This window comes from Triticum dicoccoides, chromosome 6B (genome assembly GCF_002162155.2).
Source record: "Triticum dicoccoides isolate Atlit2015 ecotype Zavitan chromosome 6B, WEW_v2.0, whole genome shotgun sequence".
In the NCBI taxonomy this organism is placed as follows: Eukaryota; Viridiplantae; Streptophyta; class Magnoliopsida; order Poales; family Poaceae; genus Triticum; species Triticum dicoccoides.
Window position 1 is genome coordinate 23,427,497 of NC_041391.1, and position 20,713 is coordinate 23,448,209.

General features: G+C 44.3%; 3 protein-coding genes and 1 pseudogene across 3 annotated transcripts; all 4 read left to right on the forward strand.

Annotated features, from left to right (window-relative positions):
• The first annotated feature begins 6,386 nt into the window (after window positions 1-6,386).
• Window positions 6,387-6,884, forward strand: LOC119321761 (disease resistance protein Pik-2-like). The gene has a single exon (XM_037595309.1). The coding sequence runs from the start codon at window positions 6,539-6,541 to the stop codon at window positions 6,854-6,856; it is 318 nt and encodes a 105-aa protein (XP_037451206.1). The 5' UTR covers window positions 6,387-6,538; the 3' UTR covers window positions 6,857-6,884.
• The window catches only part of LOC119320594, a 34,107-nt pseudogene continuing 20,250 nt past the window's right edge, over window positions 6,857-20,713 (forward strand).
• On the forward strand, window positions 14,130-16,920 carry LOC119321760 (protein MAIN-LIKE 1-like). The gene is made up of 4 exons (XM_037595308.1): window positions 14,130-14,506; window positions 15,084-15,669; window positions 16,089-16,170; window positions 16,263-16,920. Exons 3-4 carry the CDS (start codon window positions 16,090-16,092, stop codon window positions 16,881-16,883), a joined length of 702 nt encoding a protein of 233 aa, XP_037451205.1. The 5' UTR covers window positions 14,130-14,506; window positions 15,084-15,669; window position 16,089; the 3' UTR covers window positions 16,884-16,920.
• On the forward strand, window positions 16,931-17,870 carry LOC119321759 (serine/threonine-protein phosphatase 7 long form homolog). The gene is made up of 3 exons (XM_037595307.1): window positions 16,931-17,214; window positions 17,288-17,460; window positions 17,573-17,870. Exons 1-3 carry the CDS (start codon window positions 16,963-16,965, stop codon window positions 17,850-17,852), a joined length of 705 nt encoding a protein of 234 aa, XP_037451204.1. The 5' UTR covers window positions 16,931-16,962; the 3' UTR covers window positions 17,853-17,870.

Consider the following 20,713-nt stretch of genomic DNA (forward strand, 5'->3'; position numbering starts at 1 on the left):
TATTTAGGAACGGAGGAAGTATGTTGCAAGATGCGAATATAGATACTCTCTTTGTGTTCCTTAGGATCGTACCTGCACCAGTTGTAGTCAAAGTTGCTACTCGTTCCTGCGACGCTGTGTACACTTCACTTGCTACTCGCTCTGGCAGTCTTGCTCCCAGCTCCAACACCTTTTTTTGTGGCTCCTTTGTCTACAAAATAGACCAATTAACAATTCCCCGACCCATTAGTTTGATTATAGAGAAAGGATCGTTTATCCTCTTGTTTTCAAATATAATCTCATTCCCACTTTTCCAAATGGCCCAAAACAGAGCAGAGACCCCCACCATAACTAGTTTCCTGTCATCCCTGTTAAATCTGCCCAACCACCTCCCCAGGCAGTCTTTGACAGAAAAGGGGTGTTTCTAAGCCCCACTACATATTTGACTAATTAATCCCCATAGAAACGATGCCACCGAACGTTGTAGACCATGCGTGACAAAAATACCTTGTAGGTTTGGAATTGACAAACAATTTACAATAAATAAGTCGAATGAATTTTGATATCCGCTCTCTAATCAATTGGATTCTTGATACAAGAAAAACAAGAAAATCACAAGAAGGAATCGAAAATATAAAAATTGTTGACCTTGGAACAGCTGCATTTACGCAAATATAGAAGTGATAACCAAAGTAAGCTTTCAAAAGTAAATATATAAAACAGATTTGATTAGGCTTTTACGCCCGAGAAGTATGAAATGGCCAACTAATCTACTATCACTATAAAAGGAAGAGAGGGGCATATCCAAATAATTTTAACCGTTCATCTACAATATCTGATGGCTAATAATCCTCCCGTGTTTAACACAACAAGCCACGCATTAAGCCAAATCCATCGATCCCTAATCTGCCCCGCCGTTCAGAAAAAAAAACCTCTACCCGCACACGACCGCACGACCTCGCCCCCTCCTCCCCACACGTCTCTCGACCCCTCCTCCGCGCCATTCGCCGCCCCGCCATACCTCCCGCAGCCTCGCGCCCCCGTTAGCCGCAGGAACCGCCTCCCGCAGCCGCCGCCGACGCCGTAACCTCCCCGTGGCCCTCGCCGGCGTCACCGTGTCGTATCCGCCATCTCCCCAGTCCGCAGCCAGGGGACACGCCAAGAAGCTTCAGTCATGAGGCCGCCGCGCCGGAGGTCTTCCATCTCAGATTTGTTTTCTTTACTATATTTCCTCAGTGATGTGATGCTTCAACTTTTCTTCCAGTGCTTCCCAAATTGATGTAACCAAGAGTATGTCGTGGATCACCATTTTAGATTCTGAAGTTTATTGTCATCTACCTTCTGAACTTTATTTGTCATTTTTCAGCGATGCACATCTTTACTATCAAGTTTATAGTAATCAAGTAGTCCTAACTTTTAAGTTTATATCAAACATTTATATTCCTGATTACAGGGTGTTGTCAAGAATTTCATCATGGCCACTGCTTTTCCACCGAGGTATTTGCCGCATGCAGCCATGCACAAGTGTCGTCACTTGCATCTCCTCTGTGCGTTCCCGTCACTCCATGCCGCACGAGGATGCAGTCACCACACCCTTGAGTAGGTAATTCATCAATTGATAGCTTCTGTCCCTACCGTGACTTGCATCTTTCTACCTTGCTTCAAATTTAATTTGACTGAATGCCAAATAAAGATCAACTTTATCTCTGATTGATTCATGGAAGTGCAAGCTGAATTATATTCGGACTCTGATTATTACTTGCAAGTTATATTCTAACAGAATGTCTTTGGTTTAACAACTTACAAGTGTTTCTTGTACTGATGTTAACCCCATAAAAAAGACTCCCAGGTGGACATCTGCTATAAATAATCAGGTACTTCTTTCTCATTATCAAATTCAAATGCTCAGTGAAACTATCCAATGGATGGACTGGTTGTTTAACACTGAATCATCAACACTTTATTCTTATCTTATCTCCTCTTCCATTCACTGAAACATCTTTAGTGCATGCTTGTTACTTCTTTGAGTGCTTGAACATAAATATTGAGAAAACCCAATTTTCTATGGGCATGAATAATCTTTCGATTCATACATAAAATCAAAATGTGGTTCCAATTCCAGGAGGTATGGCATGATTTCTCTGCTGGCGTGTGTGTGTGTGTTGCTTGTTTGTCTGTTGCCGAGTGGATTGCACGGCGGCGATGCCGGGAGCCAGGGGCCATTGGAAAAGTGAGATGCCGACGTCACTCAAAACGATCCTTGCCTGGTATTGACAGAATCATCCACAAATTAATTGATGGCATTGATCCTTGCTTGGCATGTGCTTGGCATTGACTGAATCCTACATTGGCGAGCTTGTCTCTCGACCAACCTCTTCATCTTGATTTTTTTAGAAGCTAACTCACTTGAGAAGGAGGCCTGGATTACCTTATATTCAGCATTGATCACATAGACTAGATATTTTTTTACGGTGAAAAAGTTGGACAATTGAAAACCTATCCGAGAATCTTGCTGGTTTGTGCGCTCCAATTTGCATATAGAGAGGTTCAGATGTCTGGCCAGCTAGGCACTGCCTATTTGTCTAAACCTGAAAATTCAAAAATCACTTTAGTTTTCACTAACACAGCTAGGGCCAACACCCGCTATCAAAAGAGCCTCAACAGCGGACGGGGTGGCGGAGTAGTCACATACCCACAATACAGTAACTGCTAGCTATACTTCTAGAGCAAATTCTTTGTCGTAGTCATCAGGCCGCAGATGGCGTTGCCGGGATACACGCCAAGGTCTCCGGCCATATAGGCCCGTGAGGGATCCAGGGTGTTGCTCTATGCAGCATCATGACCACAATGGTGTCTTTGTTTTGAAAATACTATTTGAATGGCATCACAACATTGAGTACACATGTTTTTTCAACAGTTGCTTTATTTTTATACAATGTGAATCTCCCTGGGTTAGCGCTTGAGACGTGCGTTACACACGGTTAATTTTTTCACGATTTATTGTTGTTGCTGTTTCCCACGAGGTACTTGATAAAAAGTGCTCGGCATGTGGCGCTCTTCAATGACTTGTTCTCTTTTGAAGAGCAAGCAGTAGAGCATGAGAGCGCCGTGATCCTCCAAATTCCTGCTCGCTTCTATACGCGTATATCTGTTATTTTTGACTTATTTTATTCCCTTGAGTGCTACATAAGAGGTGTCCTTGCAGGGGCCTTGAGGAGCTCACTAATACTGTATTGCAAAGGGCCGGACAGGCAACCAACCAACTACAAATGGACTGCCCGTTATCCATGTGTTGGAATAGATGATATTTGATGATTTGAACCTTGCAACGGTAGGGTTTCCACATGTATGATCTAAACAATGGCTGAAAATATTTATTGCAGCATTTTATTCAAACAAATTTGTTGAAAGATATTTCTAATATTTTAGTGCATGTGATATATTATTTTAGATAGTAGTACTACTTTAATGTGGTGTGGTACATTTTAGCTGACAAATGGGTTAAATTCATGTACACATCAGGTCATCGGCACTCAGTATCTCTGTGTTCTTGACATACAAAAACTATACATGTGTGAACTCTTGAAATAAAATACAATATTGTCTGCTTGATTGTTATTGTAGTTAACAAAATATTTAAAAATTTAGCAAAATATACAATATCCAATAATATAGTACGTATTGGCATCTACAGTGATTATCAACATTTATATTTGTAAGACATGTGTTTCACATGCACGTTTATACTGTTTTAAGTTTTCAACTGCAGGGGTGTGAGACTTCAGCATACTCTGTACATAAGCAGGGAGTTCAGTGGCAGAACTGAAGGTAGACTTGGGTGCAGTTATCCACTCCTACTTGCTTTCAGTAGAACAGCATATTACACTGCCATGCACTGGCATCGGTTTTATTACTCCACAAATGTGGGTCATCACACTGTGAAAGCAAGATCATGCACTGGCATCGGTTTTATTACTCCACAAATGTGGGTCATCGGCCATGACAAAATATGAGATAACAAATATTGTGGATACAAGATGGCAGCATAAACTTCGCAGTTTTATGATTTGTGATCCTGTAGATTTTTGCCATGTGGAGGACCAATGATTCTGGCTATATGCGGTGGAGTTTAATCCATGTATGTTAACTAATTAGATATCTATCTATGTGAATTCGGAGAAACATATGTGTTTGAGATGATTTGAGAGTGCCCTTACCGGTCGTGTAGGTCCACGGTAATTCGATTGTCCTGATTTGTGTTCCTTTTTGACTTAACGGAGATGTATTTTCCTATTAAGTGTAATAATTAATAGCTATTGGATGTGTTCCGCAACACGGTACACGATGAGTGGAATTTTCCTTGAATGAGGAGAAATGCCTTTGAATTACTAAGTTTTATTTGGTTGTCTGTTTCATGTGTTAGTTCTGTATTGTACCAATGTTCATTCAAATGAAAATGCAGGAAGAAAAAATAGGTACTACAATGATGAATTTATGATATTTCCATAAAATTAATAAAATATAGGACATTGAAATGTAGGGGGGTTGAGGTTTAGAGGTCTGCTGGAGTTAAACAAATTGTAAGCGAGGATCTTTATAAGTGAGTCCCTATGTGTCTATGTGTTGATTGATGGGAAATGTTTTAGGGGACCTATGAGAGTTTCTCTGACTCCGGTTCATGACTCCTTGGAAATCCTCCCAACCATTCCCGTTTACGCTAAACAACATATTTTGTTACCCTTTTAATTATTATTATTTTTCAAATTTTCTTTAGTGAATTCAACTTCATCATAAAATCGAGTTTTGCTTCGAGCACGCCCATGACGGCCACACGACAAGAGCCGGCAAGGAGACAGAGTTCATAAAGCACATGTTCGACCGCGACAACCCCAAGCATGTGTCCGTGTACCTGATGACGAGGTGACCAGGTGAATACGACTCATGAGAGTGCGAGCTTTGAAAAAGTATAAGTAGAACCCATATTAGTCATAAGGGGGCGCAAGAATTTTATTTCTCCTATTGCAATGCACGAACACATTCACTCCATTAAACATAAATAAAATTAATAAGACTTCTTTTATATTTGAGAGACGTGCGTTGCACATGCATGCTTACTAGTAAGTGAAAGAGGAGGAATACGCTTTTAGATATTGCAAGCGTAAACAAGGAGCCCCCAAGTAGGCTTCGCTTCACTCTAGCATCGGAATCACGCACCCCCAAATCAGAAATCGGCGCCTGGATTGGGCTTCATCCGCCGGCGGCGACGGCCTTCAGGTTTTCCGGCGGAGAAGCTTGGCGCGACGGCGATGGGGTCTCCCGACTCCAGTGGTTCGATCCGGCGGCGGCGGCGGTGCGATGGAGACAGGGCGCCGCCGGCAGCGGGGGCGGGGTTGTGGCGGTGGCCCGACCAGCAAGGCAGTGGAGGAAGCGGACGCCGAGGCCACCTCGCTGATGGGTCATGGCTTATTGCGAAGACGAGGTGTCAACATCTGAACGAAGTCAACTTTTACATTTGACTGGTAATTACTTCTACTAGTGTCAAAGGAGAACACGCGCCATTCATCAAGTGATTTTAAGCAAGTCAAAAAATTGGTTCATTCAGATTCTGAATTTAAACTGCCTTACTGAAGCGCCGTATTCGCGGGCACCATAGTAGATCTGTGGCTTAATTGCCATCCCATCAATTTGTGCCGGGGAGTCGGTTTTGTAGCTTACATGCAGCATGTTCTATAGCCTGAAGAATCTGCACACTCCGATTTCTGAATCGAGTTGCCGGTGTCGTCTAAGTTCTCACCTGCCAGCATAGTGAAATCTACTTGATCAGCTTCTACATGCTGGATCCTCCTCACGTTGTCAATGCAGGAGAGAAGCACGATCAAGATCAATGTCCTGTAATTATCAAGAAGTAATTCATCGAAAGTAAAAAGGAAAAGGGGTTTTCAAACATAAGTCTGTCCCCTCACTGAAGTTAGCACAGCTCCAAGGACCTTTGGAGATGCATTACCCGGCCTGCAACCAACAGGTCCACATCTATCCCCTCACTCAAGTTAGCACATTACTGAATCTAATGCTCTCTGCACTTCTCAAGTTAAGTATTGCTCATTGATTTCCATATATACACTGCAGTTAGAATCGTACGCTGGCTGCTACTCTACTAACGAAAGCCAGTTGAAGAAGAAGAAGAAGAAAGGAATACTACTTGATCTGTTCAGCACTCGGTGCCGTTTCCAGCAATAATCTTTTGGTCGTATCATTTGAAATCACTTTCGGAAAACAGTCTTGGCAGGTAAAGAAGTGGAATGATGCTGTTTTAGACAAAAGTAGATGCTTTGCCTGGCCTGCAAGGACCATTGATGCACAAGCTCCAAATCTTATCTCCTTGCTGCTTTCTGCAAAGCATCAGATGCTCTCTCTGCTACTCCACGCGGCCTAAAATGAGTGCAGTGTACTCAAAGGTTAAGCTCTGCAGAGAAAGCAACAGAATATTGGCAAAGATCAATATCTCCTGATCTAGCATAGCAGCAACGCCTCTGATCACAACACGAAAACACCGAGAAGAATGGAGGCAACGGCGGTTAGCGTGGGCAAAGCCGTGCTTGATGGCGCGCTGTGCTACGCCAAGTCGAAGGCGGCGGAGGAAATCGTGCTGCAGCTCGGCGTCGAGCGCGATGTGGACTTCATCAAGGATGAGCTGCAGATGATGCAGTCATTCCTGATGACGGCGGATGAGGATCAAAGCCAAAACAAGGTGCTCACCACCTGGGTGAAACAGATCGGGGTCCTGGCCTACAAGGTGGAGGACAGCCTCATGGATTTTGGCCTCCACTCAGAGAAAAAGCCATTTTTGGGGTGCATCCCCCGCAATCCAGGTGATTGACGCCGCATCGCCAAGGAGGTGAAGGAGCTGAGGGCCAAAGTGGAGGACGTGAGCAACAGGAACCTGCGGTATCGCCTCATTAAGGAGAGCTCAGGCTCCAAGCCTACCATGGCAGAGGAGCAGGCCAGCATTGCTACTGCGGCAATGTTTGGCATCAACGAAGCAAGGCTTGCTGCATTGAAGCATGAAGATTCATCAGAGGTGGACCTCCATCAGTTGATTTCCGGCAAGGATGTGGACCTTAGGGTGATCACCATGTGGGGTAGTAGCGGTGATCTTGGGAAGACGCCGGCCATCCAGGAGGTCTATGATGACCCGAAGATATTGGAAAGGTTTGGATTCCGTGCTTGGATTAGGTTGATGCATCCTTTCAATCCACAAGAGTTCCTCCACAGCTTGGTAAGGCAATTTTATGAAAATTCTCATGGTGAGGTTGGAAAGCCATCTTTCAATCCACAAGAGTTCCCCAGGAGCTTTGTAAGGCAATTTTATTAAAACCCCCATGATGAGATTGGAAAGCCAGAACAAGAAACAAGTGTCGGGGCTAATGTTCTTGCCAAGATAGAGAAGATGGATCAAAGTGATTTAGTCCGCGTGTTTAATGCACAGTTGTGTAAGAATAGCTACCTGGTTGTCATAAATGACCTGGCCACAATAGAAGAGTGGCATTGCATTAAGAAGTACTTTCCCAACAACAAGAAACAAAGTAGAATCATCGTTTCCACGCAGCAAGTTGAAATTGCAACGTTGTGCACAGAGAAACCGTACCAAGTTTCGGAGTTGAAGCAGTTGTCATGTGATCAAACTATTTATTTGTTCCACAAGAAGGTAAATCTTTTTCTTGTCCTGGTTTCTGTTATAAATTCAGAGGAGCAAGTCAGCGTCGGTTGTGTTAGTGTGGCAATGTTTGACACCAATGAAGCAAGGCTACTGAAGGTGATACTCAATAATATTTGTTGGTTATATTGTTCTCAATAAAATTGTGCACATGAAAGTCCTCAATATTTAAAGAGACATATGGGCAGTCTAGATGTGAAAGGGTGTAAAGCACAAGTGCATAAATTCTCATAGATCCTTTTTTTTGTTCAGGCTATGCATGAAGCATGTTCTATTGAGCCCATTTCCAACACGAACAATGTTACTACTACTGAAAAAAATACAGCAGTGCTCACCACCGAAATACATGTGGAAGATCAAGAACATAACAATGCAAATGAAGAAAAAGTTCATAACTCAACTGCTGGAAAGAAGTTTGAACGCAGCAGGACACTGGCATTAACTGATGAAGTGCTTTGTGGGCGAGAAACAGAGAAATCTGTTCTTATCAAATTAGTTGGCCAACCGGACAACAATCAAGGCTGTAAGGTGATCTCTGTTTGGGGAATGGGGGGTCTTGGAAAACCCACTCTTGTCCGAAGCATCTACCAAAGCCAGCAGCTTGGTGGCTGGAACCGTGCATGGGCCACTGCATTGCGTCCCTTTAACCCTGAAGTACTCCTTAGAGATTTGGCTTTGCAGCTTCAGAGTACTATTCAAGAAGGTCCTGGCGGATCAACAACAACTACTGGAGCACAAAAGAAAAGCATATCAGTGATGAAACTTCAAGAGTTGAAGGATGAGCTAGCTAGGGTACTAAAATTGAAAAGGTGTCTTGTTGTTCTTGATGATATATGGTCCACTTCTGAATGGGATTTGGTCAAATCATGTTTGGATAATGCTGGAATGATCATAGTCACCACAAGACAAAAAGATATTGCCAAACATTGTTCAAGAGAAGACAAGAACATGTACTGTCTTGAAGGTCTGAAAGATGATGCTGCACTTGACCTTTTCAAGAAGAAGGTATTTTTGTAACTAATACCATTTCTTCTCTTTCATATGAGTTTTGCTTCACATTATATTGGTGATGTAAGCTTGACATTTCTCTCAATTCAAAATTTAGAAGTATAAAAGCTGATATCTTCTTCGAAGAAAATGTTTAAACTCTAATAGTTCATACCAAAATATTAGTTCTAGGAAAATGTCAACCAATCCATCTAGGAAAATATAAGATCTGTACTAGCTTGCTGAATTCCGCCCAAGCACCATGGTGGGTTCGTGTGACTGGGGGAGTGGAGCCTCCTGATCTGTACTAGCTTGCTGAATTCCGCCCAAGCACCATGGGCTGGCAAGTTTGTGGATGCTATCTAGAATATGTTGGTGGTGTTTTCGTAGATCCGTTCGAGGCCGGGGCAGCAGCAAGCATGTAGATACGCTGATGTGAGCTATGGCCAGCAGCTCGCTAGATCTGCGGGGCATCGTCTAGCTCCCAGGTTCACAGTGGCATCCACGATGTGGACGTGTTGCTGCTTTGTGTGCCCATGGAGGGGTGCGTCGATGAACTTGTACCATTTCATCCTAGGGACGTGGCTTGAACACCTGTGTTGACTGGTACGTCAGTGCCTCGGCGGTGCATGGACGATGACCATGCTTTGGCTAGCTTGGGTTGTCCACATCATGAGGCGGCGGGAGGACGACATTTAGTGGTTCAGGAGTTTGTTCCAATAGATGCAAAGTGTGGCTTTGTGAGGCGGTGCGACATCCAGGTCGTCGACCGCGGTTGGTAGTTCAACATCTTTATGCCATGTCCGGGGCGTCTCACGTGCTCATTTTGGTCAAGCCAGGGCTTTCTCCTCATCATTGTGTTGGTCATGCCGTATTTAGCCTACTTGGTGGGAGGATATACACTGTGCGGCGGGGGCGCGCCTTTATCGATGGTGTGAGGTTGTGATTCAATGATGTTGATGGGCTAACTTCTTTTCTCAAGTTGGGGTGCATGTGCGTGCTTCTGTTATGTGTGGACGGCATCAATGCCATTGTCAGTTTGGTGGAATATCTGTTGTAATGAGCGACTAGTGATTTGTCCGCTGATATCCTCTGTGTTGGTGTTTGGATGTACTTGCGTAGTCTTAGGCTTGTAAATTTTTCTTTCTAATAATGCGATAAGATGCAAAGCTTTTGTCCTTTCTTCAAAAAAGTTACACAGAAAACTTGCAGTTTTTGTTCTGTGCAAGCAAATTTGAAGAGTTAAAGTAGCAATTTTGTGCCCTCAATTTTTCCAATATGCCACAGAAATACAACAAAGATTATGTTAGGATTGTAATTAGGTACGTGCTAACAATCAACTCACATTCTCTCTCGTTGATGTAAATGTTTTGCCTCCTTGGTTTAGTTGCAGCGTCAAATGTTCACACTATACTCAATGAGTGATACTTGTCTATTTAATGGAAGCTGGTGAAGTAGCTAAATTACTTTGTTAGGTCTGAGTCTATTTAATTTGCCGGTATTGCTTGGAGTCGAGCAATAATAGTTCTTTTGCTTGTACTGTTTTTAGTGAATCTTGTCACAAAATTAATTAAAACTATCAACCAGTCATCAGGTTTGTTACCAGGCTTATGTGCACAAATTTCAACCTTGTTATCCTCAAATTTATTTATTTATTTTTTAAGCAAAATTAGCAATATTCTTTAAAAAAAATGTAATTCTGCAAAGTACTTGAGAATTTGTATTCTTGATTTCTTCAGAGTTTCTTGAAAGTACATTTTTCTACGCGGAGCATGTGCTCCCATGTGCATACTTGGATTATCGCACTCGTGCTCTCAAGTGCACATTTGTATTATAGCAGTATCTAGGATGACAATGTTTAGTGCACACCTGAGATACAAGGTAATTTGAATGCTGTGAGTTCTCACTATGAAGAGAATTTATTTTCATATCACTTCTAAGTAATAGTAACAAAAGGGAAATTTCAACAAAAAATGTTAAATCAAAGTCGAACAGAATAATTTCATAACAGACTTCCCCCTTGTGTCACGGTTTCGCTTCCAGAATCTACAAGTTGAAGCTAGGACTATCAAGTTCATATATTTAGTTAGCAACAGTAAATCTTGAATCTAGATAGTTAACTTTGTCAAATTATATCTGCTGCAGGTGTTCAAGGACAATATTGAAGAAAAATATTTAGTCCCAGCTATGATGGAGCAAGCAAGACTTATCCTGCATAAATGTGCTGGACTTCCCCTTGCAATATCAACTATTGGTGGATTCCTAGCTACTAAGCCAAAAAATTCTATTGAATGGAGAAAGATGCATGCCTGTATTAGCATAGAATTGGAGATAAATCCTGAACTTCGGACAATAAAGACAATTCTTATGAGGAGCTATGATGGTTTGCCATACCATCTCAAGTCTGCTTTCTTATACCTGTCCATTTTCCCAGAAGATCACAGATAGGTGGGGTCGCTTGGTGAGGCGGTGGATTGTAGAGGGTTACTCAAGGGATATGCATGGCATGGCTGCAATTGAACTTTGTCAGAGGTACTTTGATGAACTCTTGGATAGGAGTATGGTCCTACCAGGGGAAGGGATAGACCAATACAGTCGGAAAATCAATTCTTGCCAACTTCATGATATGATCCGTGAAATATGCATCTCAGAGGCTAGGGAGGAAAACCTTATTTTCACATTGGAGGAAGGATGTTGTTTGAGCGACACACAAGGTGCCATACGTCATCTTGTCATAGGCAGCAACTGGAAAAGAGATAAAGATGTGTTGGAGAGCATCTAGATTTGTCACACGTACGGTCACTAACGGTCTTCAGAGAGTGGAGATCGTTTTTCATCTCCGACAATATGAGGTTCCTCCGAGTGCTTGACTTAGAAGACACAATAGGGTTAAGAGATCACCATCTTGATCAAATCGGGCAGCTCCTTCACCTCAAATACCTTTCCCTACGAGGATGTTACAACATATTAGGCACGCCTAATTCTTTGCAGAATTTGAGGCACCTCGAAACGCTGGATGTTAGAGCTACACGTATATATGAGTTGCCAACAACAATCACCAATCTTCGGAAGCTACAACACCTTCGTGCAGGTGGTTATTTGTCTCATTGGTTTCGTGTCAAGAGAGAGGATGACATGGTTGATAAGTATAAAGGTTACATTGTTCGTGTTTCCACACGTAAAAGATGCAGCATTTTGTTGTCTAGAGGCCATGTTTTCTTGAGACCACAAGTTTTAGATGCCGGTTTGAACAGGTATGATATATTCAATTTATACCGCTTCCAGGAGAGGAACCTAGATGGCATTATTCTTCCTAAAGGGATTGGTAAATTGAAGACCCTTCATGCACTAGGTATTGTTGATGTTTCTGGGAGAAATGGAAATGCCACTGTAAAAGTGTTTGAAGAGCTTACTCAGCTCCGTAAGGTTAAAGTGGGTGGTTTGAGCTACGGAAACACAATTGAGTTATGGTCTTCCATTGCTGGACATAATCAACTTCAATCTTCATCAGTTAAAATAGGTGACCTGGACGAAGAGAGGAATGAGTTAGATGGCTGTTTGGGTCAGGGTTTGTTGCCACCAAGCAGCCTTGAGAGTCTCACTCTGTATGGGAAGCTAGTCAATGTAACAGGATGGATCCATAAGCTTCAGAATCTCACCAAGTTGGTGCTAACATTTAGCAGATTGGAGCAAGATGATGCCATACAAGCCCTTGGGATTCTACCAAACCTTGTGTGACGCCCCGTTACGTCCGACGGAGTCAGGCGTAACGGAAGCCGTCACTTCAGAGTTGCGCCAGGATCAGTTAAGGAGAACAGTATCATGTACAAGATGGTGCATCTGCCATGAGTAGGCAAGCTTTTATTACATTGACACCCCAAGTGTCGACTAAGCCTAAGAGACCATGACGATAGATGGTCATACGCTTCTAGTTACGAGCCTTCTGAACCAACCATGGAGGGCATCTACTCTTCATAGCCTTGATTGTCGACTTCTTCATAAGCATACTCCACTTCAGAATAACTGAAGTCATTAAGATGACCAGACTCATCATAAGTACCATTCTCTATCGCCTCAGAGTTCTGAAAAACAACATAAGTGCAGCTGAGTACGTATAAAATACGTACTCCGCAAGTCGCCGGGAAAAGTGGATGCATGAGTTTTCAAAGAGGAAAAACTTTATCGGCCACGGCTACAACCACCGAGCCATTAGCTCAAAATACTTTGTAGGTAAAAACTATTTTTCCCTTAACCCATTTTGTTAAAAACCAAATTTTATTTATAAAATCTACTGGCGACAGAGTGACGTGGGATATTACATCCTGTGTTAGAGGAAAACCCACACGATGCACTTTCAAACCTGGAAGCTGGGAGTGATATCACATTTACTCTGATCAGAGGTGTACTGCTTTGCCCATAACATCGCTTGGTCCAAGTCATTTGTGCGCTACCTATGCGCACGACTAGACCAAGGAACCAGAACCTTTAGCGAGCCCGTACACTACCTCTGCTTTTCCACCTTGCCTTACTAAAGGCCCGCGGGTCGAGACCCCTACCCGGCGGTCCCGCCCTAGGGTGACTGCACCTACCCGGCTACAGCCACCTTCTCACCTATGCAGAGGTAGCTACTTGGCATGGGTAGTCGGTTCAGCCCGTCCCATTCCAGGTCTATGGTCAGTATGGTTTGCGCCGCTTTTGAAGTAAGCGCCAGATGGTTATGTCCTAATAAGATACCCTATGTAGAGGAGCCCGCCATCCAAGCCGACCCTCCCTGGGTTGCTTTCACCAACATGAGCTCCCCTACCCTCCAAATATTTATTTATCTTGTAACCCTGCTCGGGTCACAACTACTTAATACAGATGCTTCACCTGATCTGGTCCAATTGCCAAATCAGTGGATCCACCTGATCCAAATTTCATTTTATTTATGAAAAATATTTATTTTTAATTCCTATGCAAAATTTTGGAAATAACCCATAGCCCGGAAAACATTTATCAAGACATGATCAAGGAGATGACGACTTACCGGGTAGTGCTTCGACCAACTCGGAACCACCAGACGTGACTCCTACGGGTCCGAGATCGGCTCCTGCTAATTATTTCACAAACATGTTTATATTTCCTAATTTAAAATCTAAAGATCCAGCAACACGGCCATGTTGGGCAATCCATAATTAATTAACTAGGTTGTGATACGTCCTAGTGTTTCATTGAGAGCTAAAATGCATCAAGCCATCCAAATCAGAGTATCATGACCACGTGACACATGTGATAAGCAATCCAAACAATTCCAAAAAAAAAAATCAGAGTAGCATGCACGTATGCCATCCAGTACACAGAGTAAAAAAAATGATAAGTAAAAGAAAACAGTAGCCTAGTACTGCACTACTAGTACTTTACTCAGTTCCTCTCCTCGTCTTCTCTGCTATCCCAAGAACAGAACCAGCCACCCACCTCTCTCTCTCCCCAAGAACAGAGCACGGCCGCCGTCGCCTCGATCTGCCCCGTCCGGGCATCTCCGGCGACAGGGAGGACACCTACAGATTCTCCTCGTCTCCCTCTACCATTTCCCCCTATTTATTTGATCCGCCGCCGCCAAAAACGTCGCCACCACTCAATCCTAGCGCCTCCTGATTCAGGTCCGGTGGGCTTGCCACCGGCTGCAGCGGCAACAACGTCTCCATGCCTACATCCTTCCTCAGCGCAGCCACACGCACGAGGCGTGCAGGCACGGGCGTTGGGTGTGTGCGGCTTCACCGGCGCTGCTCGGTCGCCATGGCTCTGCTGCTAACGGTGTGGACTAGCCACATCCTACTGCTACTACTGGTAAGTACTAATCCTGATTTCTTTTCCATCAAATGCTCCAAATTTCACAACAAGTGCTTGCTATATGTGAACGTGGGTGTGCATATATTGTTCATTTTATCTCAGACCCTACTATTCCCCACCCAGCCATATTGCCTTCTTTCTCTTTGTTTATCTCAAGGTCACAAAATTAATCAAGATTTAATCTATGGTGTGGTCATGGTATTGCTACTAATTAGATCTAAATGTTGTTCCTAACTAGTGCTACTCATCCTTGAACACCATATAGAAGGAAACAGTGGCAGTGAAACTCCAAAAATAATTACTTGTAAGTAGATTATAAACACCAATCAGTCAATGCTACAGGTTGGCAGAGATCAAAAATTAGGACAAAGTAGTACACACAGGAAGATTGATGTTTTGGATACACACATACATGTCATAGCAAGTTACTAGTACTTAGGATTTGATTCTTGGCATGTTAGATCTAGTACAAGCCACAAATGTCATTCACAGAAACTTTTACAAGCTTTTACAATTGACCTAATTAGTTTTGATTAACTTGGGTGTTTACGCAAACATTTTGTTCTTTTTACAGCAAGGTAAATAGATCAAGGTGAATAGATGTCTCATGGACTGATTCAAACCGAGCTGAAGATAGACAAGAAGTCAAGCAAGAAGGGCTAACACAACAAGGTACTTGATTAGTACCTGGTGGCAACGCATGCAGCCCAAAGAGGGGCGAAATCACTGTTCTGACCTTGTCAACGTTTATTGTCACAAACTGAACCCGACGTGAAAGTATTTCACGATTTGACCCTTTTAAAAACGCCAGGGCCCGCGGCGTTTCCTGCCAACATTGAAACGATGAGCCAGCTAGCGTTCCTGGCCAACACGGAAACGCCGTGGTAGCTTGCGTTTCTGCCCTGGTCACAATCAGTCTGAACCCGCTGTTTCGCTGACGTGGCACGTCAGAAACGCCAATGTCCCTGGCGTTTCTGCCCTGTATGAAGTAATGCGCGCGGGGCCGCGGGGGCCTGACCCAGCCCATCTTAGCTCCGCTCGGGCAGTTCGTCCCGTGAGGAACTGGCGGCCGCCCCCTCCCTCTTCTTCACCAAATCCCCCCAGATCTGCTATTTTGATCATCAAAACGAGTAGATCGAAGCACCCCCGAGTTGCTTGAGGTATTCTCTTCCCAATCCTCCATTTATTTTCAGTCAAGATTGGCTATTGTAGATGCATTTTTTCAAACATGGTGGAACCCTAAGATGAGTTATTAGTGATTTGTTTGATGAATATTTTGGGGATATACTGTTTAGAAAGAAGACATGTACTCCTTGTGTTGAAGTATTCTTAGTTAACTTGTTTACTACTGGATTTAGAAAGAGACCATTTTTTGGATTAGGTTGAACCTATTATTTGTTAATAATTAGTTGTGATAGATTCTTTAGGATAAAATAGGTTGAAAAGAATTGGTGTTGATAATGTGGTTCGTGATTTATATCTTTGGGATAATTTGTAGTAGTTCTCACACAATTTTGTATATGATGTGGTCATAATTTTAAGCATATATCATAACAAATCCATCTACCTTATTTTGTAGGATGTTTGAGCCGGATAAATATCCCGGCCTTGATGATTATTACGAGGAGAAGCATTGTGCTGTGCTTGTGGAAAGAGGGGAGGTGATTATGTATCTACATTGTCGATTCTCATATTGTGAGTATATTGTGAGTAGTTTAGAGAAGTATATAAATTGTGCATGTGATTTTTGTAGGTTCCTCCAGTACTTCGGTTGAGAGGCCACAACCCACGTGAGTCACTGAGGTATGACCGTCGCTATGAGCCTTATTTTAGAAGAATGGATCTTCTCCAGTTTGTGCTCAACTTTAAAGGCACACCACCATGGCTGAACTCGACGGTCATTACCGCCCTTACGGACCGTTGGAGGCCGGAGACGCACTCTTTTCACCTTGCTCTTGGTGAGATTTCCGTCACTTTGGAGGATATTGCGATGATCTCCGGTCTTCCGATCAAGGGCAGGGCTCTTACTGGGAAGGTGAAGTCCGAGAGGTGCCGACAAAGGGTTGCAGGTTTGGTTGGTGTTGAACCTCCCCCGTGGATTCATGAAACAAAGAAGGATCCTAGGCCATCTGGTGTTTTGTTCTCGTGGCTACAAGAACATTTTTACGAGTGCCCAGAGAATGCCAGTCCGGCTGTTGTGGAGAGGTACGCCAGGGCTTACTTATGGAATCTTTTGAACCAAGTGGTGTTTCCTGACGGCACGGGATACACAGCCTCGTGGATGTTCTTGTACCCTCTTCGTAACTGGGATGTTAAGTGGAGTTGGGGGTCGGCGGCACTAGCCTTCTTGTACCGTCATGCAATGCTAATTTGATGAATTTTTATTATATGAAAGAGTTTTTTGCATGTGATTGTTTAATGTGTATACAAATGTGCAGTTGGACAGAGCATGTATGAGGAGTAAGCCAAAATCTTGTCTTGGTGGTTTTGTTTGGGCCTTACAGATTTGGATGTGGGAGCGTATCCCTGTGGGCCGTAACTTGACCATTGCTCCGGAAGAACCTTGGGAGTGGCCTTTTGACGGGGATGAGGAGCGGTATCCCACTATCGCATACACGTGGGCTAATGTCCAAGTGTCTAGTATCGCAGCCATGGGGCGGTACAAGGCATACATAAGCGAGCTTGACATGCTTACTTACAACCAGGTAATTATCAAATGCCTTGCTATCAATTCAGATTTTTTTGTTGTGCATGAGATAGTGACATGTTGTGATGTAGGTTAATTGGAGGCCGTACATGGTACTTAGGCAGTTCCCTTTGAGCAATATGTGCTTTCGTGACCAGCATCTTTGGCGTGTGCGTTGCCCCATGATATGCTTTTTTGCGGTGGAGTGGCATCTTCCACATCGTGTTCCGAAGCAATTTGGAGTACAACAACGCACCCCGCCGGAGTATGTTGAGACAAGTGTGGTGCTACATGGATGAGAGTTTTTGTACCATGTGTTGATCAATGTGTAACCACTGAAAAATGAAATTGATACCGATATTTCTCATGCTTTGTAGGACGAGGCGGCAACACAACAAGAATGTCATTAATTGGGAGGATCACCATCTTATGTGGGTGGACATGTGGAATGCTCAGAGGAATGCCCGAGTTGAAGATGATCACACACCTGACAATGATGAGGGGGCATATTTAAGGCATTTGGAGTGGCTTCGCAAAGAGTACAGAGTTATCCTTAAGGGTGCTTGGACTCGTGCCGATTGCTTGGAAGTAATGCCAAGTGAGGCTGCTGATGGTGCATTCAACAACTCTATTAGGAGACCATTGAAGCGCACCTAGATTATGGCCCTCTGCATGACCGAGTGGTATGCCTTTTTGTCTCTTTTTTGAACATGTGTCATTTCTTCATGAGTGGTGTGTCACTTAAGTTTTATTCAGGGCACGGAGCTATGGAGATGTATCGATGATAGTAATGTGGTGCTTGGCCGCGCACCTGGTAGAGAAATGGACGGTCTCGTTAGGAGTACTCTACAGGTTAGAGTCCTTTTTAATATGAACATTTATTTTATATCATGTGAACTTTTTTTGCATATTTACATGTCAATGCCTTTGCCTCTGCAGAAGGTTGTGAATCATTGCCGAACACTAGCCGCTTTACTCTCTTGCCATGGCGGTTCATCAACGAATGTGCGTGCACGTGCTCAGTATAGAATGGATGTTCTTTCTTCCGCTCGTCCATCTTCGAGCCAAGCACGTGCTTCTTCCGCTCGTCCTTCTTCCAGCCGAGGAGGTGCTTCTTTGAACCGAGCACGGATTGATGAACAGGAAGATGAAGAGGAGGAGACAGACTACGATGCGGATCCGGACTATGTGGAGCTTGGGGCTTCGCAGATGGAATATGCTCCACAGCCAACTCAACCTTCTCAGCCTTTTGAAGAATCATGCCGAGTTAGCTCAAGGAACATCCGACATCCTGGATGGCAGAGCACTCCAGAGGGCTACGTCAACAGGGGAAGATGGCTGCGGAAAGAGGCAAGAAGTGAAGTGATGACTGATGCGAGCTTGTTAGTTCTATATCTGGTGAACTAGAAATGTAGTTAGCTTTTCAGATGGAGCGAACTCGTTAGTTCTATATCTGATGGACTTGTTATTTCTATGTCAACAAGACTTGGCCACCGGAACCTTGGCCACCGGAACCTCGGCCACCACCAAGGCCAGCACCAGAACCTCGGCCACCACCAAGGCCAGCACCGGAACCTCGGCCACCACCAAGGCCACCACCTGAACCTTAGCCACCACCAAGGCCATCACCGGAACCTCGGCCACCACTTGAAGAAGCATTGTGCCCTTTTGAAGTTTTGTTTGTTTTGCAAGTCCTTTTGTTGTGTGTCGTTTCATTGCAACCACCGCATTGGTTCCTATCACGTGGCTCCATGAAATGTCCACTACCAAACTCTCTGGTGCTCATGAGGTCATCCACATCATTCCTGTATCGCTTTGTTCTCCTTCTACCCTTGGGTTGTACCATCATCTCCGGATCGGGCCTAATGTTAGGACCGTGATACTCTGGCCACTGCGATGCGTCCAGAAAAGGGTGAAATCTAGACGCCCATGTTAACTTAAGAGTTTGCAAGTTGAATTCATGCAACCTTACAACTACTCCATCAGAGATATCCACATTCCTGATGCGGGCCGCCGACATCATGTGTGAGCATGGCCAGTGGTACTTACTGTTGGGGAACGTAGTAATTTCAAAAAATTTCCTACGCACACGCAAGATCATGGTGATGCATAGCAACGAGAGGGGAGAGTGTTGTCCATGTACCCTCGTAGACCGAAAGCGGAAGCGTTAGAACAACGCGGTTGATGTAGTCGTACGTCTTCACGGCCCGACCGATCAAGCACCGAAACTACGGCACCTCCGAGTTCTAGCACACGTTCAGCTCGATGACGTCCCTCGAACTCCGATCCAGCCGAGTGTCGAGGGAGAGTTTCGTCATCACGACGGTGTGGTGACGATCTTGATGTACTACCGACGCAGGGCTTCGCCTAAGCACCGCTACGATATTATCGAGGTGGATTACGGTGAAGGGGGGCACCGCACACGGCTAGGAGATCCAAGGGATCAATTGTTGTTGTGCCTAGAGGTGCCCCCCTGCCCCCGTATATAAAGGAGCAAGGGGGGAGGGGGCGGACGGCCTACGAGGGGCGTGCCAAGGGGAGTCCTACTCCCACCGGGAGTAGGACTCCTTCCTTCCTTGTTGGAGTAGGAGAAGGGGGAAAGAGGGGGAGAGGAGGAAGGAAAAAGGGGCCGCACCCCTTGTCCAATTCGGACCAGAGGGGGGCTGCGCGCCTCCTTCCTTTCGGCCTCTCTCCTCTATTCCCGTATGGCCCAATAAGGCCCATGTACTCCCCGGCGAATTCCCGTAACTCTCCGGTACTCCGAAAAATACCCGAATCACTCGGAACCTTTCCGAACTCCGAATATAGTCGTCCAATATATCGATCTTTACGTCTCGACCATTTCAAGACTCCTCGTCATGTCCCCGATATCATCCGGGACTCCGAACTCCTTCGGTACATCAAAACTCATAAACTCATAATATAACTGTCATCGAAACCTTAAGCGTGCGGAACCTACGGGTTCGAGAACAATGTAGACATGACCTAGAACTATTCTCGGTCAATAACCAATAGTGGAACCTGGATGCCCATATTGGCTCCCACATATTCTACGAAGATCTTTATCGGTCAAACCGCATAACAACATACTTTGTTCCCTTTGTCATCGGCATGTTACTTGCCCGAGATTCGATCGTCGGTATCCAATACCTAGTTCAATCTCGTTACCGGCAAGTCTCTTTACTCGTTACATAATGCATCATTCCGTAACTAACTCATTAGCTACATTGCTTGCAAGGCTTATAGTGATGTGCATTACCGAGAGGGCCCAGAGATACCTCTCCGACAATCGGAGTGACAAAACCTAATCTCGAAATACGCCAACCCAACATGTAACTTTGGAGACACCTGTAGTACTCCTTTATAATCACCCATTTACGTTGTGACGTTTGGTAGCACCCAAAGTGTTCCTCCGGTAAACTGGAGTTGCATAATCTCATAGTTACAGAAACATGTATAAGTCATGAAGAAAGCAATAGCAATATACTAAACGACCAAGTGCTAGGCTAACTGAATGG